Source organism: Camelus bactrianus, chromosome 30, assembly GCF_048773025.1.
Source record: "Camelus bactrianus isolate YW-2024 breed Bactrian camel chromosome 30, ASM4877302v1, whole genome shotgun sequence".
Lineage (NCBI taxonomy): Eukaryota > Metazoa > Chordata > Mammalia > Artiodactyla > Camelidae > Camelus > Camelus bactrianus.
Window position 1 is genome coordinate 16,787,183 of NC_133568.1, and position 25,896 is coordinate 16,813,078.

The following is a 25,896-nucleotide window of genomic DNA, read 5'->3' on the forward strand; positions in this document are numbered from 1 at the left end:
GAGTTTTCACGTGTCCATTTATTGACTGCTGGGAATACAGCCTATTGAGAATGCACGACATGCATTTTGGGGGAGAAAGTAACCAGAACTGAAATGAAGCCATCCAGTGAGCCTGAGAGTTCATAAGGTAGCACAGATTAGATCTGAAGATACAGTGTGGGACGACTCCAACAGCCACTTACGGTTATCGTTAAGATTCCAGCCGCAAAGACTTTTGGAACTTACTTATTCTTCATTACTTAGGAAAGAGTGAGATTACTTGGCTTCTTTAGCTTAAACTAATGCTAGGAAGAATGCTGTTCACTGACATGCCAGAAAAACAAAAACAAAAAACTTGCTCTTACTTCAAACTGTTGTTCCATTTCTACAATTCCTTCCCTATCAATTTGGATACCTTAGAATTATAAGCAGCTATACAGATTTAGAAAAAATTAACTGTCTTCACTTGATTCATTCCAATATCTACTGCTGACTTGTGCTCTTTCTAATACCAGCAGATTTTTTACAGCATACTGTCAATGTCCCCCCAGGGTGTTTGCTTTAACTCACTGATACACTAAAGTGATATAAATTAAAGAATTCCAGTTACACTTAAAAGAACAGAAAGATTAAGTTATTGGAATGTCTCAGACCATATTTAAAACAGTTTCATTATAGATGTGGTATATATGCAACGATTAGAACCTGAAATTAGATGAAATGCTGAAATGTATTCAGAACTGCAGAGTGACAGGATGCATATTTCCCCCAAACTTTGTACTGGCTATTTTTTTCTTAAAATGACGACAGCAGTGTCACTTGATATTTAGACAATTTGGGTTGCTTTTCATGGTAGCAGGGATCGAAAACAAAAAAAGAAAACAAATAGATATACCCTAGTGGAATAAAAAAGGGCACATTTTTTTGCTTTTTTTTTTTTTAAGAGGCAGTCTGTTCCTCCCGTGAACCGTGTTCTTTCATTAATGCTTCAGGGGGAACTGGTCAAGGTTTGCAGCGCTGAACAAACCGAGGGTATAAGCACACATCTCGGATGTGATATCTATCCAGAATCCAGGTTAAGAATCGTTCCAACCCCAAGCCATAGCCTCCATGTGGACATGTGCCAAATTTTCTCTGTTTAAAAAGAGAGAAGGAGAAATGCTTAGTTTAAAATTTTGTCTAAAAATAGTTAAAATTTTCTACCATAAAATGAGTCAGCTTATCATGGTTAAGAATTCAACCCTTAGTCTAGACACTTTCATGGACCACATGTGAAAAAAATAATTTGGTATGAAAAATAAACCAGGGATTTGCCATCCTGGAAAGAAGAGATTTCAAACTTTTAGATTAAGTCAATAGATATTGGTAAGATCTAACGACAAATTTTTAAAAACTCAGTATCAATGAGCAAGGCCACAGTTACACTGGCTTTCAAATTAAATTAACGTATTATTGGCCAAAGACAGAACTTAGCAATATTCACTTGCCACATTATAACCATGAAACCAAAAATAGCTCATTCGAGTGCCAAAGTACCACCCTGAGTTCTCCCTTTTAAAAATCTCAATTTATACACAACTATTATTATGAAAAAATTTAAAGAGTGTTTTAAAAATTTGTTTTTACCTGATCTGTGTACCAGTAATAGGGAGTGGGGTCAATTCCTTCTCTTTTATAACCGGCCAGTATTTCTTCGTTATCCCAGATACGCATTGAGCCTCCCACAATCTCACCAACATTGGGCATCAACACGTCGACCTTTAAAAATGAGTAAATAAAATACAGTTACTACCAGGCTCTCAGTCATGGCGCTGCTCTAGAGTTTTAATGAAAGTCACGATTAAGCTCCTGTAACTAAAGGAGCACTGGGATCATGCACAATTCAAAGATTATTCGGATTCTGTAACTTGACAAGGTAGGTTAAACCCAATCAGAGGACAAAAAACACTTCTTTAAATATTGTCATTCTAGATTTATAACAAAATATTTGCCATGAGCTGTATCTTATTCCAATGACAGCCCCCACCCCCTTAAAAAAGCAAGATCACGAATACTATTTGAAGCACAAACTGACCGACTCGGTGAGGCGCGGATCCTCGGGGCAGCGCTGCATGTAGAAGGACTTGATCTCCACGGGAAATCGACACAGCAAGATGGGCTCATTAATGGTGTCTGTCATCAGTCTCTCAGGGGCTTCTGGGATATCCTGAGGTTAAGCGAGACTTCGTTAACACCTACAACTCGCCATGCGACAAGACAGAAGCAGCCCTTTGACCCACTAGCAGCCCTTCATCTTATTCATGCCACAAAGTCCAGAATACACACCCACCCGTGACCCAGGACCACACGGGTGTAAGGGACAATTTCTGCAAAACGAATAGTAAATGCATTTGCCTCCTTCAACAGTAGATCTTGAGTGCCCTGCTGCTTGAGGAATGAAAACAAACACAACAAAACAAACCAAAAAAACCCCACCAAGCCGTTATCGCTGTGACTAGGTACTACTCAGGTATTTTTACAGCGGCCAGTTTTATCTTACTCTGAAGCAAACGTGGTCCATTTAGTCCCATTGGGCATAAGATAATCCATGAACGCTCCAGAACATCACTGATCCACACACAGAGTGTATTATTAATAACACCAATCTTTAAACTCTCCGCTTATCTGTGCTGCTTTCCTGTTACAATGAATCTACCTGCCTTCAATGGTAGTAAGACACAGTCATAAGACAAATAATCAATGTCAAATTTGTAAGTGTAACCACACCTGGAGTAGTCAGCCAAGAGATGTTAGATGAAGATGAATCAAGTTAATCTGTGTCTCTCTCAAATGTCCTTCGGCAAACCACACATAAATTCACGTTAAAACTGAAAACTCTCATCCCAGTGGAAACTGACTGACAGAACCGGCCAGAGCTCACTGATTTGTTTAATGCAAGAACTGAGATGGCACTTGGCTGTCACCTGGCACAGCTGTTTTCAAACTCTAGTTCCTGGAGCCCTGGGCCCTCTAAAGTCCCGAGAGGAGATGGGGGGTGAGTGGGAGAGCTCTGGTCTCTCAGCTTTTAATCACTTTACATACTAGAGTTCTGCGTAACATTTAATTGTGGGATAAGGGGCCTTACTGCACTTTCCGAAAAGTCTGAACACCTCTTATATACTCTAGCGCCCCCATGTGTATGGGAGGACATCCATTCGTAGAGGAAATGCTGACATGCATGGAGGGCTTCCTGCACCTCGGCCCTTGCTAGGCATTTAGCTCACTAAGCCCTCACAATTTTGCAAGTGGCTATTCCCTCCAACACAGAGATAAGGAACACAGAGAACAGCGTCACTGGCCTTTCGTTATACAGCAGTAAGGACCGAGGCGGGAGCTAAGCCCACCAGGGGGGGCTCTTACTCCAAAGCTTGGGTTCCTTCCACTCAATCACACTACCTTGATAAGTATTAGGTAATAATGTTTCTTAAGTTTTCAGCACAAAATTTTGTTATATACCATCAACTGAATTCATGAAACAATAAAAATAATTTATATAAGCCTGGTATACTATCTGCCTTCTGTAAATTCTTCCTAAAATCTAGCACTAGTTATTAGCATTTCATCCGTAAAACAGATTTGCAAATACTATGGAAGGAGTGGTAAGTGCACAGGGAAGAGGGCTTAGAATAGCGTTAACAACCTAGACCCCCAAAACCTGCTGGGAGGGTGGTCCCAGGCAAGACAGACACGCTCAGTGTATCTGGGGCACCGGGCCACCTTCCCCATCAAAGCCTTCTCTCTTGGTTTTGCATTTTAACCAATAGCTATTTTTTCCTTTGAATCGCCTCTGTATGCAGGAGTTTTAATTCACCGTTTTGGGGGTAAGAATCCTTTTTGAAAGACCCAGATACCTTCTCCAGAAAAATAAAACAAATATATACACATACCAACATTTTGCACGTGATTTCAAAGTTCACAACTTTCTGAAGCATGCTTCCAGTCTAGAGAATTACAACTAGAGCTTGTAAGTCAAGCCCACGGATTGATCACGGAAGAGGAAAGAGACAAAGGATGAGATGTGAAGGCGACAGACTTGCTAACATGTACTGAATACGACAGAAAGGGCACTGCCCTAAGGTTTACTCTGCATCTACTAATCCAGTGGATCCTCAGACAACCCCAAGAAGGAGTTTCTGCGGTTATTTAATGACAAACAGAGGCCTCCTGCAATAGTGGGTACTTAACCGCAAGCAGCAATCCACTGAAGCACAAGGCCCCCCTTTGGAACAATGATTAGAAAGGAACCCGTACCTCTCCAAATTCATAGAAAGTTCCATCTTCTTTCTTCACATCATGTTCCTTTAGCCACTCAATAGCATCTGAATAGTTCATCCGTTTGAAAGGCCGTTTAGGGGGCTTGAACTTCTACAGTAGAAAGGAAAAATACGGTTATATAAAGAAACCATCAACACTAACATTTCCACTTTAAGAAACACTATTTACCAGTATTGTAATATTATTTCAGACTGAAAAAACAATGTGGACATTCCTAAAAATGGAAAACAGATATAAACTTCCTCCTATGTAAGTTAAAATATTATGAAATTGTTGGCAATGACTAGTACCAAATTTTAGTCTTCAAAATCTTAGTCTGGAAGTGGGTGAAGGGGTCAAAAGGTACAAATTTCCAGTTATAAAATAAGTAAGTCCTGTGGATATAATGTACAGCGGGGTGACCACAGTTAATACTGTTTTACAAATTTGCAAGTTGCTAAGAATGGATCTCAAAAGTTTGCATCACAAGAAAAAAAAGTCGTAACTGTGTGGGGTGATGAATGCTAACTTGACTTACTGTGGTGGTCATTTTCTGGTATATACATATACCAAATCATTATGTTGTACACCTAAAACTACTATAATGTTACATATCAATTATAGTTCAAAAAATATACATATATACATACCAGTCACTTCTCTCAAAGCTCACCAAGCTATTAAATCTATAAAACCTGAGGGTGAAGATTCACTGACTCCTGAAACAGAATCATATGCCTGTGTTTCCATCAAACAGCACACCTACCGGGTTGAGGTCACGCACGATGCTTGCCGCGGGTGACTTCAGGACTCTGTCTACCACATCACAAACCAAGTCCTCCAGTCGGTCCAGGAGCTCCTCGAAGGTCAGGAAAGGGCACTCGGCCTCCACGTGAGTGTATCTGAGGGACAGGACAGGGGCTCAGCGCTGCTCTCCTTTCACTGAGTTCTTTTCAAGCAAGGATTTTATTGCTGCGAAACTGCCCAGAAAGGTACAACTCCCTCCCGGCTAATCAACTCCCAGCTCTGCAAACTAGGTTTAGACCACCAGCCCCCCATTCCCCCTCAACAGAGAGTCCTTGTTTATTCCTTAATAAAGGATCAAGACACAGTAGAAGAAAGGCCTTAGCGAGCTACGGCCTAAGAGGCAAAACTTCTTCCATGGTTTCCATTAACTTGTTCAACTGCCCTTCATGTACCCTATTAACATAGCAACAGTTTCTACAGACATCATTTACCTATATAAAGATCGCCCCCTGAACCTTTTTTCTTTAAAAAAAAAATTTATTTTTAAGTAAAAAGATAATTCCGTACTCAGCCAGGTGCCTTCGTGTTCTGGATTGTTCCGCCCTGTATGACTGCGCGATACAGAACACATCTCCCAGCGCTGGCACACAGGTCTCCAGGTACAGCTGAGAGGACTGAGTCAAATAGGCCTCTTCCCCGAAGTAGTCCAGCTTGAAGAGGGTGGCCCCACCTTCCACCTGTGTTTGCACTAAGGTCGGGGGAGTAATCTGCTCAGACGGAAAGGAGGGGAACATAAAGGCCTTTTGTGAGCACCGTTATTCAAGTTCAAAGACGGCAAAGGGCATGGCCAGCAAAAGATGGCGCCCGCGCACTTACTTCGTAGTACCCCCTCTCGAAGAAGTGATCTCTGAAGCACCTGGTGACCACGGAACGTGCTTTTAGGATTTTGGACATGTTCTCCCCCCGGATCATCATGTGTCTGTTGTTGAGTTGGACGTCAACGTCAGACTCCTCGTTGATCAGGTTATCGGCCCCTCCAGCGGGGGCCAACCCAATCAGCTCCCAGAAGTCACAGCTCAGCTCGTGGCCCCCTGGAGCCTACGTTTTTAAAAGGGGGGCAGGGAGAACGAAAGGGAGGGAGAAGGAAACAAAAAATGTACAGTGCTGAAGATTTTAATTTATGTCAAAACTTTTAGTAAGTAATTCCTAAGAATCTTATCATTGGTAGCCTGCCCTTCTAAAAATGAGACCAGTAATTGAATTTTCTACCGATAGATTAATATTTCTTTCAGAGTAAATACCTATAATACGTAAGTTTTTAAAAATAAAAAAGCACAAACTAGAAAATAAGAGAAACTATAATCCCATTTTGGTATAACTTTCTAGCCTTTGCCCAATAATTTAAAAGTAACATAATACCCACATTGAAAAACTCCTTAAATGCAAAGGTTTTATCAAAAGCTATTTCTCTTTGGAACATATATATAGTAAAAATTTAAATTCTCCCTAATAATTCCACTGAAGCCATCTACAATGGAATATATAATTATCTTGGTGTCAAACTCTAGACAGCAAGTATCATCACGACAACCACTCCCTTTTGCAATTACACTACTTCCAAAGAAAACTCAGTGAACTTGAATCAGATATTCACTCTTGACAAAGGTTCTTTCTGTGAACTCTGGGAGCCTGTTTTACCAATATTGCTAGTCTATCCAGAGAATCCTAGGGGCTCCCTCTGGTGGTTAATACATCACACTTGTCTTCTTTCCCAACAAACAAATACAACCACGGTTGTTATTTGAACAATTACCAACAAGTAACTGTAACGGGTACAGGTTACATGCCTATTGCCTGGGGAACAAGCAATTCTCTGAACATCAGAGTTATATTTAACTTCTCTTTTAAAAAGAGGCTTTCAAGTTCTATTTTGAAAGTTTCAGATTTAGATCACTGTTCTTTCCTGAAAAACTGTGGGTAGATTGTGAAGTTTTTATTTTCACCTAGCTGAAAAATTATCCACACACACACACACAGAGCAAACAGTTCTGGCCCATGAGGATTACTCAGTTATTCTTTAGGTTTTTAGTCCCTGAGGTCGTTACATCATGTGAGCTGCACAGAGTCCACATTTCACTGGGAAAGGGAAAGGCATTCGACACTTGGCAAGTGCATCACCACATTCGTGTATTTATACGCCAAATATCAAAAGCACAAAATAAAGACATTGGAAAACTAGTAAGCACACACCTCTTCACCCAGTGAGGAACTCAATCCACTCACCTGCTTGCCCTTTGGGGTAAGGTTCAGCATTCCGTACACTGCAACACTGCTCTCAGTGGACAAGAGGACTCCATTGTAACACTGACACTGTGAAAAGATCAAGTTCAAGTTTAGTTATTCTCACTTACATTAAAATATTCTAACAGAGAGGAAGCAAAGGGATTATTTAAAAGTTACCTCGTCCAATACTAGTAAAATAAGAAGATGGCCATTTACTTTTAACATTAATAAAGAATAGCTATTTTTGTGGGAGATCTATCTATATACAGATACACATATGTGTAAGTACATACTTTATATACATAAACATGTTCATAAGTCACACTAGCCCACATCTCTTAAAAGCATCTGGAAAGTCTATTGTTCCTTTTTCTTTAAAGATCAGACTGTTAAAATAATACACAGAGTCCATTTAGGCTATGATCATCAATACTTGCTAAAATCATTAGGAGAAAAGTGATGGAGAATTTTATAAAGGAGGGATCAGGCGATCGACACCCAAACCCACCAATCATAAAAAAAAAGACAAGCGGACATCCATGATGTGATATAATTGGAAGAACACAGCTTTGCCCATGAAGTAGTTATGACCACTTCCCAATCCCCGCAAAAAGAACTTGAATCTGATCAGACCTAAACTCTAGCTTATAAGAAATACAGATAGAGGAACATGTTAAATGACACCTCTGGATGCAATCAATCAAATCTGGAGTGTGGGAAGTTCCATGAGACAAATGACCAGGCTTTTTCAAATAAATGGTAAGGGTGTGTTGGAGAAGAGAATGAAAATGGAGAACTGTTACAGATTAAGAGAGATTTCAGAGACACATCAATTACATGCAACTGGGAGACCTTGTCTGGATTCTCCTTCAAACAACTGTAAAAAGACATTATGAATCAATTGGGAGAATCTGATTGGATATTTAAGAGTTTTGTGTTAATTTTGGAGGGGGAGTGAAAATGGTAGTGTGGTTATGTCAAAAATATTTCTGAAAAAAAATATTTCTGAAAGAAAGAAAGAGAGAAATTTCTGTTTATTTGTTAATTATCACCAGTTTATGGTGTTTAATTACAGCAGAACAACTAACATGCTCCTCGTGGGCTTCTCTAAGGTTTCTTTATACTGTTCCATTGTTTTGATGTTGGAAATTCTCCAACAGTATCAGCTTAAAATAAGTACACAGACTGTAAAATTCCCAAAACTAACAATGGAGGAGACTACTGAAAAAAATCTAACTTTAAGCCATCACAAATATGAGAAAATAGTTACCAAATCGTCTGACAAGACACACTGAAGGTAACCCGTACCATCCCGCAACACCAGAAACATTAAATTCTTTCCTAAAAATGAGAAAGAGAAATTTAGCCGGACTGTTCGCCAGACACTTGAAAGCCCTTTCTCCTAATTTAATCTTATATAAAGGAACCGCCAAGGTTAAACGCTGGAAGTTCAAACCTCCCACGAGGCCCCGTTCCTCCGCAGTGTCCATCGGCTGTATCACTACTCAGTTCTTTATGTTTTCAAATCCCACGTGAGCCTCCTGACCCACATGATCACGGGAAAGCAAGACCGTAAGCAGGTGGGGGAGGGGTTACGTCTGGTTCACGCTGAGCCCCCACACCACCCAGCACAGCGCATTCAGTGGGAGGTGCATGTATACTGCCACACAGAATCACTCCTTTAGTTTTTTATGCCCCGTTTCTTTTTACGAAGGATTTAACAACCACTTACAATAAAAAAAAAAAAAAAGTGATAAAATCAGGGCAGAGGGGGGAAGCACAATGCGAATATACTAATTAGAAAAGTCAGCATCACTGCCATAAATAAGTTTCAGGTTTGGCCCCGCACTTCCTCTAATATATCCCCTGCTTTTCATTAAAGAATTCAGCTCAATTAGACAAATATTTACTGGACACCTCTTGATCATTGTGATTTCTTACAGTCAGGTAACATTTAAATAATGTTAACTTTTAAACAATTACACAGTTTAATGCAGTTAAATAACATTAAATAATGTTCAACTTTTAACAGTCATGTTAAAAGAGAACAAGTTTAGGATATAAACCACTGTGTCCTTTAAAAAGCTAGCATTCCCAAACAAAAATACCTGCAAGTAAATGTTTGTTTGTTTTTTAATGTTCATTGTCCTCTAAGACCAGGGATATTGAAAATTAGAGAGAAAAGGATGGCTCTGCCAGTTACCTTGCCTACGCAGCCTGTGGACCCAGCCAAACACCTTTACTCTTTGGCCTCGATATCCTTGCAGTGCACGAATCTTCACCTGTCAGGTTAAAATATGTAACTTTGGACCCTGTGTGTCATTTGGACCCTGTGTGTCATTTATCACATACCAACTTTTTAACAGATATTAGAGGGATGGCAGGAAAGCGTCAAAAATTCACAAATGGTGTAAAACTGCAGACAGTCACTCTACTGCAGGTTGGAGCCAAAAAATTGCATCATACTGGAGTGGTTAAAAAAAAAGTCCAAGTCTTCTTTCTCTTTGTGCAAAACTGGCGATGAGAAATACTTAGAACTTCATCTATCGCTACGTAAAATCCACAAATAAATGAAGTCACATTAGCAAAAAGCCTCGTCCATGCAGGGCCCTGGCCCTGAGCTCACAGTCCCTCCGGCCACTCTGGGAGGGGGAAGATACCACGGGCTGGCTTTTTGTTTGGGGGGACGAAGGAGAAGCATGAGGAAGGAGATGGTGGGTGGGCCCAGAAAACAGCTTCATCACTAAGGAAGCAAGAAATATATGATAGTTCAGCAGCAGGAGGAACTGTGTGAAACCTAACCACGTCCACCCACAGGCCAGCATTCCATTCCAGAAAGACTACAGGTGTAATGCAATTAAACATAAAAATCACAGAACCTTTTTCTCGATTTAAAAAGTTGTGAAGAGGTTGGGGTATAGCTCAGTGGTGGAGTGTGTGCTTAGCATGGATGGATGAGGTCCTGGTTTCAATCCCCAGTTTCTCCATTAAAAAAAAAAAGTAAATTTCTAAAAATGAAAAATGTAAAAATTTATTCAAAAAATTATGAAAATCAAGAATTTCAACCTCTTCTTTTAATGGTGAGGAAACTGACACTCAGGGAGGGTAAAATCCCTTGACTCACACCACACAGCACAGCCAGGCCTGGATCCCAGCCAGGTCTGCTAGCTTTTAGTTGGGACAGAATTCGTTTAACATGCGATTACTAAATTTCATTAAAAAATGAACCAGCCTCATAACTCCCAAATGTTACTTCTCTCTCTCTCCCTTGAAAGAAAAGACAAGACAAACACTGCAAAGGGAGAGAGCACGAAGCAAGCCCCCAGACATAGAAGTAACAGTCTGTTGTGGCAAGTCCACAGTATTTGAAAGGACACACGTCACACTTACACATTTTGGCTCTGGGAGACTTGGATCATTCTTTATGGTGATCTTCTTCGCTTCTTCCAGGTTCTTTTCTCTTCGCAAATTGTCTTCTGCCTAGTTTTAACAATGATGCAACGTGTTAACACAGCTTCTAGCATCTGAACTTCAAAAATGTTCACAGCAGCAAATTGACTGCTCACCTCTTTCTTTTCCCGGGATTCACTCTTCATCTGTTCCCTGTGCCACATTTTTCTAATGTTCTTCATCTGTGATTTAGAAATAACATCCCACCTCTAGAGGGAGAGACGGAAACTTAATGTTTTCAAGACCTCTGCATTTGATTGACAATTTCTTCATAAAATATAATTCTGTCAAGTTTTTGGTTCACCCTACCTCGTTTTCTTTTTGTGAATCTACGTAAATGGTAGGAAAGGGTTCCTTCCCAATGGTCATCAGAGCCTTGGGGAGGGAGGGAGAAAAGGACATTTCTTTAACATCGTAAAATATTTAAAATCAAAACAAAACCTGAATTATGAGGTGACTTCCATCACCTAGAACATAATCAAGAGCCAAGAAGAAAGCATAAAAGACCCCAACAGCCAAGGTCAATGCTGATGGAAGGAATGGCTGAACGTACTAAGGACATTTAAAGTAGAACGTCCTTTCCCAAACAATTCTAGCAAGTTCCATTACATGGTATACAGTTTCCCATACTAGTAGACCAGAAGCAACAGATTTGAAGTGGCCATGGGGACCAACGGGAGAAAGGCCGACAACAGAAGAGACAGCTAACAGCAAAGGCCAACTGCAAATCACATCTAGGTGGTTAATCCTCACTAAGAATTCAGCCACTTCTGAAACTCAACAACATAACAGTTAAGTACTCAAAAGGTTAAGTTTTATTTAATTGTAAAAATCCCTGTGTGCAGAATATGCCCCTCTCTTCACCAACATTGGGACACATCAGGTATCACTGTTTCATTGAATATTTTACAGCCTGTATTCCTTTTTTAAAATAGTTAGAAATATGTAAAAGATAAGTGTTTTATTAACTGCTTCAAACAGTCCTTCATGTTTTCTCCTAAGTTATTGTCAACCAAGAAAGGCAATGAATTACTCTCTCTAGTGGTTAAGTTCTGAAGTTTACGGAAACTAGCCCTTTTCTAAAGGTCTGAAAAATACTTCTCATCCTGATTTAACACTAGTCTCAACTCAATTATTGCCACAGGGGAGGAAGGAACCTGGATCTTTGGAAACATTCAAGAGAGTTCAGTTTCTCTTTTTAACAATTCGACTTTGTAAGGATGCTTGTCAATCATCAAGAATTCATTTCCTACCTGACAGTCTGCCCTGATACCACCTTTGTTATCACTGAAAGAGCCAAAATGTAACTCCCCAAATCAGAATGGCACACTTTTGTGTAGCACAGTGACATTTTGCAAACAGTCACCTAGATGGTGAATGTTCGGGGACTAGATGAATGTTTGGGGGAGCCACAGGAATCACCCCAACAATCAGAAATGAAAAAGATTTCCCTCTAAGAGTTAAACACCAAAGCAGGGACTGGCCAGACAGGGACACACAGAAAGAAGAGTGTCGGGCAGGTTCTTCCCAGTGCTGCCCTAGGAGAGGGCTTTCGCCATCTTCCTGCAGTGGCAGCTGTAGCCACTCAGGATCAACGGGCAAGCCCACTGCTACTTTCAGAGGGCTGCCTCTTGGCCCACATGGTAACCTGATGTGATCAGTTACCTACTCACGTCCTGAGTCGATGCTCTCGAAGAACCTGTCTGAACTGTATTTGGCTTTCCATGGAAGTCTGCTTAGAGAGAACATGCTAAACTCATCAGAGGATTCTAGGCCCTGAGAAGTAATAGTTCATCAATACATGAGCATCCTGGCTTCAGGCTCTAGACTAATGAGTTACTGAGCATCTCCTCTGAGACGGGGGTCCTTTCTCGGTACACTGACATAAGTCAATTCTTTGAGTCTCAAGGGTCACGATCACTTCTGGATTTGGGTGGTAAATTTACCAAGAGGATTCTTAGGAGTCAGTTTGGAAGAAACCTGGGCTTGAACTCAGTGTGAATGAGGGAGGCTGACTTTCATTTCTATAAAAATTGAAAAACCAGCCACCTGACTCACTGGAGAGAAAAATTCCAAGATGCAATGCTGCTTGGTAAGGAAGAAGAGAAGCAGCTATCAAAAATGTTCAAATAAGTTTAGGCTCAGATCACCTCATGTCCTTAAAACTACGTATCTATATATATATCCCTTTCCCTTTCTAAAAATTCTCTTCAAAACCTAGTGCTTGAGATAAAACTCTTGACAAATCACATGCTAACTGACATAAGTCATCATAAGTGTAAAACTGTTTTCCTAATGAGGAAGAGATACTACCTTAAGACCTGTTTTAAAAGGTTTCTCCTTGGTTCCATCACCGGTAGCATCACTTCCCTCCCGGTCGGAGACATACAGCTCTGCTGTTTTGCAAAATGAGAGTAAGTTACTCGTTTGGCCAACAAATATCAGTCACCTCATACTGCACCTACTTTATCCATTCTTTACCTTTGTAAACAGAACAAGCATCTGACTGGTAAAAATTATCAAGATCCAAAAGAAATTAAATAGTAATTATCTTCCCACTCCCCTCTTCAACGACATCTATCTCATAAAAAGAGATCAGTTACAAATTGAGCTTTCCGAAATAAACTTTGATCATTTTAATCTGTGATACTGCTTCTGTCTACTAGGGTCCCCAACAACAAAGCAAGGGCTTTGAAGTTGGTCAGACCAGACTGGAATCGTAGATGTTGTTGTACCTTAAAAGCCAGAGTGACCCTGGAGAATTCACTTAACCTTTCTGGGCTTAGTTTCTAAGTCTATAAAATGAGAAAAACAATACTCGTCTCGAAGTACTGAGGATGAACTGCATAAATCAGACAGCCTAGTGCCAGGGCACAAATAAACACCAGTTTCCTCTGTTCCTTAAAGGAAACCTGAGATTAAACAAACTGCAGAAGGCCCTACAACTAGTAAGTCTGAACAGCGACATCAATCCAGGTCCCCTAAATCTCTCCGTTTTTCTACTGCACCATATGGTCTCTCAGGAAATCTCAATATAAATGAGGATGTGTGAAAGAGGATTCGCATCGTGAAGTTCCTTCCTGTCGATCACCCGGAAAAGTTACACCTTTAGGGGCTACCCAGACGTCCGACCGTGCCTCGCAGAGCCTAAATGTCAGCTGGATCAGGGGATTTTTCGCAGTGGGGCAGGGCCCGGAGCGGCCGCCATCCCAGCCCGAGGCACCCAGGGCTCGAGGGGAGCCCGGCCCGGCCCGGCCAGTGCGGGCCCAGGGTGGGTCCACGCCCCTCCTCCCGCCGTTCCTCCTTCCCTCGTAATCGCTCGCGCAAACAGTGGCGGGGCGCCCACTCTGTGCCATGCGCTAGGGTCAGAATCGTCCTCGGCCGGAACTAGGTTCCTGCCCCAAACACAACCACCGCGCCCCTTACACCCCCGGGTCCCCGAGCCTCACGCACCTAGCACCATCCCTGCGGTGGCCCTGGTCACCTCCAAGGACATCGCCTCCAACACGCCGCCGCCTTATCACCCCAACGTGCACCAGCGGCTTCCTCAACTCGGACGTTGCATCATACAGCGTCGTGCAGAACTCGTCCCAGTAAGTCACCCGAGCGTCGCGGCGCCATTGGTTACGGGAGGTTACGGGACGTGGGCGAGAGGCGCTGTGGCCGCCATGTTGGGTCCTGGCAAAGGCCACTTCCGGGTCCCGCGCCGCGCGTTCCCCTGTGCCCCCCTTGCTTTGGGGGCTCCCGGGGGCACCGCCCTGGCACCCCGGGGCGCCGCAGCCCCCCGCCCTCCAGTCTCCATCTCCCCAACTTTCACTGCAGAGCCTTCCACTTCCGCCCCTCTCCCTGCTGTGGGCGCGCCAGGCCCCCCTTGGAAAACCTCAAGGACTTCGTTCCAGATCCCCAGGCTGCGGAGTCCTTGTGGAATTAATGTCACCATCAAGTATACTGAGCGCCAGCAACGAGCTGGGATGGAGGTGGGGTGAGCGACGTAGCTGAAGGCAGTCCTATCCCACATTCATTGCCTGTTTTGAAATATGAAGATGCTTTAACTTTATAACTTTGATGAATGAATGTACTCCTGTATTTGTCACTTGGACTATAGGGTATGTTTTTATTTAAAGTTACAAGGATCACTATTAGGGAGGCCATAACAACGTCGTGGATAGAACTTGGGCTTCAAACCTGGTTGGGATTCTGGTTCTGTCTTTTGCTCTGTGTCTTGGGAGAAATGACCTAAGCTATCTGAGCTTCAATTTCCCTATTTGTGAAGGATGATTACGTTCACTGCCCCCAGTAATAGGTTCTAAATAAAAGATAGCTCACATCATTCTCCACTTAGTGGAATACCAGAGTTCGTCCTTGAGTCAAAGGAAAACACATTTTTGTTATGAAAGAAACTTTAAAAATAGCTCCATAGATAGGCTCAGGCTATCAAAAACAGATACTTGTCTTCAGAAGTATTTCACCCAGTTTCATGGACTTTCCCCTTTCCCTCCTCATGGAGTGGTTTCTGTTTGCCCACATACCAGTTATCTGCTGCTGCAAGGCAAATTCATTACCTCACACAGTTTCGGAAGGCAGGAATTTGGGAGTGGCTGAGCTGCGGGTTCTGAGACGGGGCTCTCCAGAGTCAAGGTGTTGGCAGGGGCTGCAGTCACCTGACAGCTCAGCTGTGTGACAATCTGCATTAGGCCCACTCATGGCCGTTGGCAGAAGGCTGGGTTCCCGGTCAGGTGGGCTGCTAATGATGGGGCAGCTGACCTCCCCCAGAAGCAAGTGATGAGAGAGACAGAGAGAGAAACTGAGACTACATTGGTTACCCATGTTTAATAAATACCCACAAACTCCAAGCAACACTTGTGTTCTCACATTGTCTGTGGGCCAGGAACCCAGACAAGGCTGAGCTGGGGCCTCAGGCTCTGGGTCTCCCAAGAGGCTGCAATCAAGTTGTCAGCTAGGGCTGCAGTTATTTAAGAATTTTTTTAACAGTTTGTAATGAAAGTTGTAACAAGATTACTTAAAAATATGGAACGCTTCATGAATCTGTGTGTCGTCCTTGCCTGGGGCCAGGCTAATCTCTGCATCATTCCAATCTTAGTATACCTGCTGCCAAAGTGACTACTGTCTAAGATTCTTAAGTCTCACCTGGGCGGATGCTTTCCCACACACTCCTGTGGGTGTTGACGGGATGCAGTAACTCATTGGCTGCTGGACTGAGGGCCTCGGTTCTTCGCTTGCTCTTAGCCAGAGGCCACCCTCAGCTCTCTGCCATGTGGGCCTCTGCAGAGGGCAGCTGGCTTCCCCGGAGCAAGCAAGCAAGAAGGCACGAGAGCGCGCAAACAAGATGGAAGGCACTGGCCTCGGTAGCCTACTCTTGGGAGTGTGATATCCCACCTCTTTTACCGTATCCTGTTCATTAGATTCAAGTCACTCGGTCCAGCCTACACTCAGAGAAAGGGTTTTATACCAGGGCACCAATACCAGGAGGCAGGGATCGTGGGGCCATCTTGGAAAGCTGCCTGGGACAGCGACCCAAGCCTGCGCTGCAGTGCCTTTGAACAACCTAATTAGCGAGGTGACGCCATCATTTCTGCTATTTTCTGCTGGTCACACAGACCAACCCCAGTACAATACAGGAGAGGATTCCACAGGGGGTGGATACCAGGGGGTGGAGCTCAGTGAGGGCCGTATTAGAGCCTGCCCACCATAGCCCACCTGGGGAATTTTCCTCTTCACCCTGTTCTGCACCCCCAGGGGCTGACTTACGTAGACCCTTCAACGGGCTCTCTGGCTTCTGGGCAGACACAGCCAAGGGGGAGCCCTGGCAGGAGAGCAGAGGGATGCAGTGAGGTCAGGGTACTTGTTCCCCAGCTCCCTCCCTGAAAGCTGGCTGACCCTCAGTTCCTGTCAGGTGACATTTGAGCAACCCTTCATGAATTTAGTTTTATCTGATCCATGAAATCGGGTGTACACAGAAACATTCCATAGCAGAAAAGGGAAGTGTGTATGTGGAAGTGGGCTGAGCAGGTCTGGACGACGGGAGTGGGCTGCACAGGAAGAGGACAGGTCCCCATAGCACCTGCTTCGCCGGCTTTGCTGCCTCTTCCTCAGCCCACGCCTGGAGACTCGGGGTTCCCCCAGGTCCGGTTCCTGGCATCCACATAGTACGCTGGCACAAGCCGGGCATGGGTGGCCGTTGTATTACAGCCCCACCCGGGTGTGGCACTGGGAAGACAGTGGCACAGAGACGTCATCTCAGGTGCTAGAACTCTGAGCAGGATGATGGGTTTTCCACTTCTTACATGAGTAGAGGTGGCTTGAGGGACTGATGGCCACTGGCTAAAGAGGTGACCAGTTGATCAGGGACTTGGAAAGAACAAGATTGGAGATTAGGTACAGGCGGTCTGGTGGGGAAATATGTGGATGGACTTTTCTGAATGAGCAGAGAATGTGAAGCTATCTTGCCCCGTGTAAATGTCCACTAGGAGGTGTTCAGTAGGGAGGAGGTCTTTGTGACCTGTGGATGTTGCCCTTTTCCCCCAAACAGCCCAGTGCTGGCTCAGAGAAACCATGTAGAAAGTGGCTAAAATAAAAAGATAGAGGCCATGTAGGGGTTCCACTGCGTGGACTGCCCTTCATCAAGGCTGATCTGGCGGACAGACCACCACTGCTGAGGACCCAGCCTGACAACAGCAGAAGCCAACTTTGAGGACCTGGTGGGACACTAATCTTTGGGGAGGCTCAGCTGGCCACCTGGTGGCCTGTGGATTATATTCAATCCCCGGAGGAGGCAGCAACATGCCTCTCAACTACAGAGTCATCGCCCATGTAAGGTCAATGCCTGCAGCACCGACATCTGTGGACTTAGAGAATGCTATATCCATCCCCACAGCGCATAACGTCTTCTCCAACCAGGGAACACATTTTCAATGAAGGAATTTTGACAGTGGGCTCATACCTGGGTAGTTCACTGCGTAACATGGGCTTTATGTCAAATCAGATGATTGTTTAAAATATGCTTCCCTTTCCTACATGGAAGAAATATACTTCCCTGCTTCATTTATGTTGGGCTTGGCCATGTGGATTTTCTCTGGCCATGGAAGATGGGCAAATGCCATGCAAGCAGAGGTTTAAACTGTGCTTGAAAGTTGAGTTTGTTTTCTTGCATCTGCCATCATCATGAGAAGAACTTGCCCCAACTGGCCCACTGGTCCAAGGAAGATGAGAAAACTATGATCTGGACGCAGTCTGCAGCTCGGAGCCAAGCCCATCTGAACTCATCCCAGATCAGCTGACTCCTAGATGCATGAGTGAGAATAAATGATTGCTGTGTTGCCTCTGAGTTTTATAGCATTTTGTTGCAGAGCTTTATTATGACAACAGTAGACTGATACATGCCCCATTACCTAGAAGCAGTTGGCTTAAAAGGAGAGCTGATGGCCTATTGGGGGGCAGTTACAACACCCTATGAGGTGTCATGGTCAGTGTAGGGTGCAGTCTTAAACCAGTGGACAGTGTAGGGTGCAGTCTCCCCCATAGTGGAATGCATATTATTATTTTTTTTGTATGTTTGTTGGTTTCAAACAATTCTTCAGGTATTTTCTTTTCTCTTTTTTATTTTTTTTTGGGGGGGAGGTAATTAGGTTTATTTATTTACTTTTTTAGAGGAGGTACTGGGGGTTGAACCCAGGACCTCATGCACGCTAAGCATGTGCTGTACCACCTGAGCTATATCCCTACCCAACCCCCATTCTCCAGGTATTTTTCTTGCCATGAAATAACTGCTATGTCTATGACCCACACTGAGGCCAGCAGGCAGGAATATTTACTGTTCGTTTCCCAAAGGAAGGACAGCCTCTCCTATCACCAGTGAGAATCCCAGGAAATGGAAGTGGGAGAAGGGAGCACAGCTCCAAGGCTACTGCAGACTAGCCCTCTGCCCACCACCCTCAGTCTCTACCCCCAGTAATAAGAACAAAGTGGTGAGGTCGCCCCGCCTCTTTCCCAGGGCGATTCTCTCTCATCCACCTGCAGCCAGCATTGTCCTTGCTTCTGCTCGCTGTGTCCGTAGGTGGCCCGTAGTACGTGTCACCACCAGATTGTAGGTAAGATGCCATCCTGGGCACTTAGCCCGGAGCCTTGCACTCACTAAGCGCTTGGGAACAATCTGTTGGGCGGACAGTCTTGTTTAGTCCAACCTCTCCCTTCGTAAGCATCGCTGAAAGGGTCACCTCCAAGAACTAACTGAAGGGTTTCGGTGCTCACGAGTGAATGAATGAATGAATGAAAACCTTCAATGAATGGCATTGCTCTTCTCTCCTCATCCGACTCTGGCCAGCTAGGGGCCGCCTCTTCTCGCGGTCCTCGGTGTTCTGCCCCAACGCTCGCTGAAGATTTTTCTAGTCTTGTGTTGTAAGTCCCTTCACGTCACCAGGAACCAGAAGCGAATTGAGATTCTAATACTATAATGGCCCCCCTGGGCCACCGTAGCCGGCCGCTGACTTGACCTAAAAGCCGACGCTGCCGACGCCGCCATTTTGTCTCCGGGCACTTCCGCGTTTCACACCAGTTTCTCCGTCTCCGGCTCCGCACAGCACCTACAGGTAAGCAGGAAAGCTTCCGGCTTGGGCTTGTCGCCAGAGCACTCCTTTTCCCTATTTCCGAGCCAACCCACAGGCGTCCTTAGAGCTTTCTCAGGCACTCGGTTTTTTGCTTCTCAAAACAATATCGGAGGGAGAAGAGGCAAAAACCACTGTAAGCGCCTCTAGGGTACCCTTCTCCATCCCAGGGCCGGGAACCCGGGGTGGGGGGGTGTGGGGAGAGGAGGCTAAGTGTTTGCTTAATTAGAGAAGACGTCAAGCTATCAAAAAATGTCAGTAATATTTAAAGCCGGTTTGAAATTGCAGAGCAAAAGTGGAAATTGTTAATATGAAGCTATTAAACTGAAAACCTAACTTTCCTTTTCCTTGTAGAGCTAAATTTAAGCACTTAGGTTTGCTCCCGTTAGTTTATTATTTACAGGCTGCTTCAGGTTGGTTAACTGCTGGTTTTATCTAATCCAGCCGTAAAACAAGAAAAGTGAATGCAATTATTTTAAAGCCCTGGTGTCCTGTAAGGAGGATGAATAATGGTAATCTGCACCTGGGACTCTGAAACCAGATACCCCTGGAACACAGGGCTCTTCACTTTCTGCCTCGGTGACTGGTCAGTTTCCGTACTTTCTCTGAGCCGCAGGTTTTTCAACTGTAAACTGGTAATAATCCTCTGGAAAAGTTGCTGTAAGATTGATACGCACTCAAGTATACAGAAATGCCTAGTGTGTGCGTGGCGTCTAGTGAGCCTTCTTAATTAGGGTATCAATGGTATTGACAGTTAATCATTGTTTTTTTGTTCCGCGATCCTGCATGAATCAAACCACCGTCCAGCCTTCAGCCAGAGTGCTGGGGGCTGCAGGTGGGCCTGCCGCATCCCCCACCCTCATCCCCAGTGAACTCTGGCCGGTATTTAAAGCGTCTCAGACCTTGCAGATCCTTTCCACTGCCCCAACTCTCTTGAGTGCTTCAAGCCATTAAATAGGCACCCTCTGGTGGTCCTGCCTCACAAGTCAAACTTTACATCCTCATCACCTACCCTTTCCTTCTAGTACAGTGTAAGCACAGTTGACTCATAACACGAGTTTGAACTGACATGTGGATTATTTTCAGTAATTACCTACTGCAGTACCACACCATCTGCGGTTGGGTAAACTGCTGATGGTTGACTATAGAGCTATATTCAGATCTTTAGCTGCATGGGATTGGCGCCCCAAGCCCCAGGTTGTTCAGGGCTCACTGTGGTATCCTCCCTCCTGTCTTCTGTATCTTCCTTAGTTCTGTGGTCTAATGTCCACACTCCAACCAGGGCAAACACTCAGAAACATTAACCTGACCGTTTCACTCCCCAGCTGGCAGCCTTCCCTGGCTTCCTTTTGCTCTGGGGGTCCACCCCAGTCTCCCGGCACTTCAGCAGGCTGTGTGTGTTCCGTCCTGACATTGCTTTTTAGAAGCATAGTTCACGTCAGCCTGGGCTAGTTTCTTTGAGTTGTCCTGGGTACAATTTGGGATTTGGAATAGCCTTTGAGAAAGGTGAAGGCAGAGTCAAACGGAGAAGCAGCTGGGGAAGCTTTCAAAGCAGAGTGAGTTGTGTTCTCTGAAAGCAGTGAGGAAGGACTGCTCCAGGTTATTTTAAAGAACAATCATTGTATCAGTTTAGTGGGCGTTGAGGCCCCTAGGGCGTCTCAGAGGCCCGGGTGATGATTTCTTGGTTTACTTGGGGTGGGGGGGTGTTGCTGTTGGGGCAGGTCATGAAAGTATTTTCACTCCAAGCCACAAAATCCTGAAAAATATTCCAGTGTTGGACAAACCCAGTAAATTGAAAAGAGCTCTTCTGGGTCTGCATTTACTCAAGGCGTTTGCAATGATAAGATCCTGATGCAGGTATTCTGGAAACTTGAACCATAACTCTACCTTTAGAATTACTCCGTAGTGTTACCTTTATTCAGCTCTTCACTAAGCATCCACTTTTATGTCAGTCACACAAAATTTAAATAAGGAAGCTGAAGGTGGATGAGAATCCCAAAGCAGATGGTAACCAGAAGCTTCCTATAGGATTTCCATAGACTGGCTTTCTCATTACACAGCTTAGCTCAGCAGCCGTTTTGCAATGAACCTGCAAGGTGATTCCCATTTGGCAAATCAACCTGTAATCTAAAGGTTGATTGCTATCACTTGGGAGAGTTGACGCCTGCTGAGAAATGCTGGGCTAAGGAACCCTCCCGCGTTGGCTTCGTGATCCAGATCCAGTATCTTTAATCCCTTGGTGGAAAGAAACAAACATTCCAGGGCTTGTGACAGCTCTTCAAGAACAATTGCTGCTGTTGAACAGCCTCAGGGGCCAAAGGAACATCGAAAATCTCTCCAGCTGGATATCACAAACAGGTTATCTGGAGTGAGTGACCCTATTGTACATTTGGCAGGAGCGCCCTGGGTTTTTAACCGTCATAGTTCGTCATGAGGTTTGGATTTCTCTCCATGTTAGAATTTCCCTTCCTCTCATATTTATTGTAAACAGCTGCATTAAAATTTGATTCATGTTTTGAGACCAAATTTCTGATAATTTAAAAACTATGAGAGTTATTTCTTCCTATGGATCTTACTCCTGAGGTCATCTTAGGTGATCATTGAAATGGACAGCGTAGAAGCAGATCTATACTGGTCTTTGAATCTGGAACAGACTCTCAGATTTTATTGGCACTCTCACTTATTTGGCATGACCTTAGGATGTTAGTCAGACTCTTCTAAGGTCAGAGGAAACGTATGTGCATATAAACGTCCTAACAAAACACTGCTGTCCGTCTATAACCATGAACAGGAAGCCTTCATGTCTTTGGATTCTGCCATCCAAGGGGGCAACATAAAGAGCTGAATGTTGCTGATCTAGTGAGGAATTTGTGGGCTAGGAAGTTTCTCAGTTTGAGAGGATTTGTAACTTAAGCTGGAAAAATACCAACTCAGACTACCCATTTTTAGCTTAAGAATCATTTCTTTTTTTTGTTACTTCATTTTTGGAGTGGGTAATATATTCATATGGTTCCAAACTTTTAAAAGATGTTAAAAGTATGAAAAGATAATTCCATTTTTGAGAGTCTCACTCCTCACTTTTTTTTCCCTTTAAAACAGCTTCGACATATAAATCATATACAACCAACTACACATATTTAGAGTGTGCAATTTGAAGCCATTCCCACAATCAGGATAGTGAACATATCCATCACCCTGGAAAGTTTTCTCATGCCCCTTTGTAATCTTCCTCACACATTTCCTTGATGACTAAGCGATACTGAGCATCTTTTCCTGTGCTATATTATATCATTGCCGTATGTATATCGTTTTTCTCCCAGTTTTATTGCCATACGTATGTTGTGTTTTTTCTCCCAGTTTTTATTGAGATCTAATCAACATACAAAACTGTATATGTTTACGGTGTACACCATGATGATTTGACTTACATATATTGTGAAATGATTACCACAGTAAGTTTAGTTAACATTCATTGTCTCATATAGATTCAAAATAAAAAAAAATTTTTTTTTTCCTTTGATGGGAGATCTTAGGATTTACTCTTAACAACTTTCATATATATTGTACAGCAGTGTTAATTATATGTATCATGTAGAACATCACATCCCTGTTACTTCTTTTTCTTGTATCTGGAAGTTTGTACCTTTTGACTGCCTTCATCCAATCCCACCCCACTCCCAGCCCCTGATAACCACAAATCTGATCTTTTTCTATGATTTTTTTTTAAGGGATTAACACACCCTTTTAATTTGTATTAAATATTTTTAAGGTTTAAAATTCTATGATTTTGGTGGGGTTTTTTATTCCACATATAATTGAGATCATATAATATTTGTCTTTTTCTGCTTGATTTATTTCACCTTGCATAATGCTCTCAAGGTCCATCCATGTTGTCAAAAATGGCAGTATTTCCTCATTTTTAAGTGCTAAATAATATTCCATTGTGTATATATGGCACAATGTCCTTATCCATTCATCCATTGATGAACACTTAGCTTGCTTCCCTGTCTTGGAGGTCGTAAATAATGCTGCTGTGAACATGGGGGTGCAGATATCTCTTTGACATAGTGTTTTCATTTACTTTGGATGAATACTCAGAAGTGAAATTGTTGGATCATATGATAGTTCTGTTTTTATTTTTGAGGAACCTCTCCATACTGTTTTCCATTGTGGTGGCACCAATTTACATTCCCACCAGCAGTGGACAGGGTTCATTTTCTCCACATCCTCTCCAACACTTGTTTGTTGTCTTTTTTGCAGTAGCGGTTGCAACAGGAGTGAGGTGATACCTCATTGTGGCTTTAATTTACATTTTCCTGATAATTAGTGATGTTGAATACCTTTTCATGTACCTGCTGGCCATCTGTATGTCTTCATTGGAAAAGTGTCTATTTTTAAGGCTTATTGTTTGTTTTTGCTACTGGGTTGTACGAGTTCTTTATATGTTTTGAATATTAACCCCATATCAGAAAAATGATTTGCAAATATTTTCTTCTATTAAGTGTTGTCCTTTGCTGTGCAGGAGTTTTTTAATTTGACATAGTCCCTCTTGTTAATTTTTGCTTTTATTGCCCTTGCTTTTTGTGTTAAATCCAAAAAAATATTATTGCCAAGACTGATATCAAGGAGCTTACCACTTATGTTTTCTTCTAGGAGTTTTATGGTTTCAGGTCTTACGTTCAAATGTTTAATGCATTTTGGGTTTATTTTTGTGTGTGGTGTAAGATAGTGGTCCAGATTCATTCTTTTGTATGTGGCACCATTTATTAAAGAGATTGTCCTTTCTCTATTGTATATCCTTGGCTTTTCTGTGGTAAATTAATTGACCACATATGCATGGGTTTATTTATGGGCTCTCTATTCTGTTCCATTGATTGATGTGTCTGTTTTATGTCAGTACCACACTGTTTATAATATTGTTTGAAATCAGGAAGCATAATGCCTCCAGCCTTGTTCTTCTTTCTCAAGATTGCTTTGGCTATTCATGTCTTTTGAGGGTCTATACAAACTTTGAGATTGTTTATTCTATTTCTGTGAAAAATGCCATTGAAATTTCGATAGTGATTGCAATGAACCTGTTGATTGCTTTTGGTAGTATTGACATTTATAAAATATTAATTCTTCCAGCCCATGAGATGGAATATCTATGAATTGATTTGTATCTTTTTCAATTTCTTTCATTAATACTTTAGTTTTCAGTGTACAGGTCTTTCACCTCCTTGGTTAAATTTATTTCTAGGTATTTTATTCTTTGTGATGCAGTTGTAAATGGGATTGTTTTCTTAATTTCTCTTTTTTTGCTACTTAGTTATTAGTATATAGAAACACAACATATTTTTGTATAGAATCGACCCTTGAACACCATGGGAATTGGGGCACTGACACCCCTACACAGTCGAAACTCTCCATATAACTTAAGTTGACTCTCCACATCCATGGATTCCACCAACTGGGAGCATGTGGTACTGGACTGTGTTTTTATTGAAAAAATTTCACATATAAGTGGATTTATGCAGTTCAAACCCATGTTGTTCAGGGGTCAACTGTATTGATATTGTATTCTGCAACTTTACTGTTCTGTTTAGTAGTTTTAACAGGTTTTTTTTTGTGGAGTCTTTAGAATTTCCCATGTATAACATGTCATTGGCAAATACTGACAGTTTTCCTACTTCCTTTCCAATTTGGATGCCTTTTATTTCTTTTTCTTACCTAATTGCTCTGGCTAGGACTTCCAAATCTGTGTTTAATAGAAGTGGCAAGAGTAGCATCCTTGTCTTGCTCCTGATCTTTGAGGAAACGCTTTCAGCTTTTCACCATTGAGAATGATATTAGCTGTGGGCTTGTCATATATGGCCCTTATTATGTTGAGGTCCATTCCCTCTATACACACTTTGTTGAGAATTTTTATCATAAATGGATGTTGAATTTTGTCAGATGCTTTTTCTGCATCTATTAAGATGATCATGTGATTTTCATCCTTCCTTTTGTTCCTGGCTGTAGCACGTTGATTGATTTGCAGATGTTGAACCATCTTTGTATCCCTGGAATAAATCCCACTCGATCATAACGTATGATCCTTTTAATGTACTGTTGAATTTTGTTTGCCTATATTTTATTGGGGTTTTTGCATTTATGTTCATAAGGGATATTGACCTGTAATTTCCTTTTCTTGTGGTGTCCTTTTCTGGTTTAGTATCAGGGTAGTACTGGCCTTATAAAATGAGTTTGGAAGTGTTCCTTCCTCTTCTTGTTTGTTGGATGACTTTGAGAAAGATTGGCATTAATTCTTTTAGTGTTTGGTAGAATTTACCCAGGAAGCCATCCAATCCTAGACTTTTTTGTTGTTCTTGGGAGATTTTTAATTACTAGTTCAATCTCCTTATTAGTAATTGGTCTGTTCAGACTTTTTATTTCTTCATGATTTGGTCTTGTTAGGTTACATGTTTATAAGACATTGTCCATTTCTTCTGTGTTGTTCAATTTGTTGGTGTAGTAGTAGTCTCTTAGGTTCCTTTGTATTTCT

General features: G+C 42.7%; 1 protein-coding gene, 1 long non-coding RNA gene and 1 pseudogene across 5 annotated transcripts in view; 1 reads left to right on the forward strand and 2 right to left on the reverse strand.

Moving 5' to 3' along the window:
• On the reverse strand, window positions 1–14,365 carry NARS1 (asparaginyl-tRNA synthetase 1). 3 transcript variants are annotated; one of them, XM_010961316.3, is made up of 15 exons: window positions 14,206–14,365; window positions 13,066–13,145; window positions 11,062–11,127; window positions 10,869–10,961; window positions 10,693–10,782; window positions 9,506–9,584; window positions 8,573–8,643; window positions 7,303–7,389; window positions 5,896–6,117; window positions 5,587–5,786; window positions 5,039–5,174; window positions 4,270–4,383; window positions 2,054–2,185; window positions 1,606–1,737; window positions 1–1,113 (listed from the first exon to the last, which is right to left on the reverse strand). In XM_010961316.3, exons 1-15 carry the CDS (start codon window positions 14,246–14,248, stop codon window positions 982–984), a joined length of 1,677 nt encoding a protein of 558 aa, XP_010959618.1. In that variant the 5' UTR covers window positions 14,249–14,365; the 3' UTR covers window positions 1–981. The 3 variants fall into 3 exon arrangements, with proteins under 3 accessions (XP_010959618.1, XP_010959617.1, XP_045377446.1); XM_010961315.3 differs by having other exon boundaries at window positions 13,066–13,148; window positions 14,206–14,364; XM_045521490.2 differs by lacking the exon at window positions 13,066–13,145 and having other exon boundaries at window positions 14,206–14,341.
• LOC123618649 (uncharacterized) overlaps window positions 14,206–25,896 on the forward strand; it is a 23,674-nt gene continuing 11,983 nt past the window's right edge. For both annotated transcript variants that reach the window (XR_006727104.2, XR_006727105.2), the window contains exons 1-2: window positions 14,206–14,345; window positions 14,575–19,358. This is a non-coding gene — a long non-coding RNA (uncharacterized LOC123618649). The remainder of the gene's footprint in view (window positions 14,346–14,574; window positions 19,359–25,896) is intronic.
• On the reverse strand, window positions 15,775–15,873 carry LOC123618663 (U6 spliceosomal RNA; annotated as a pseudogene).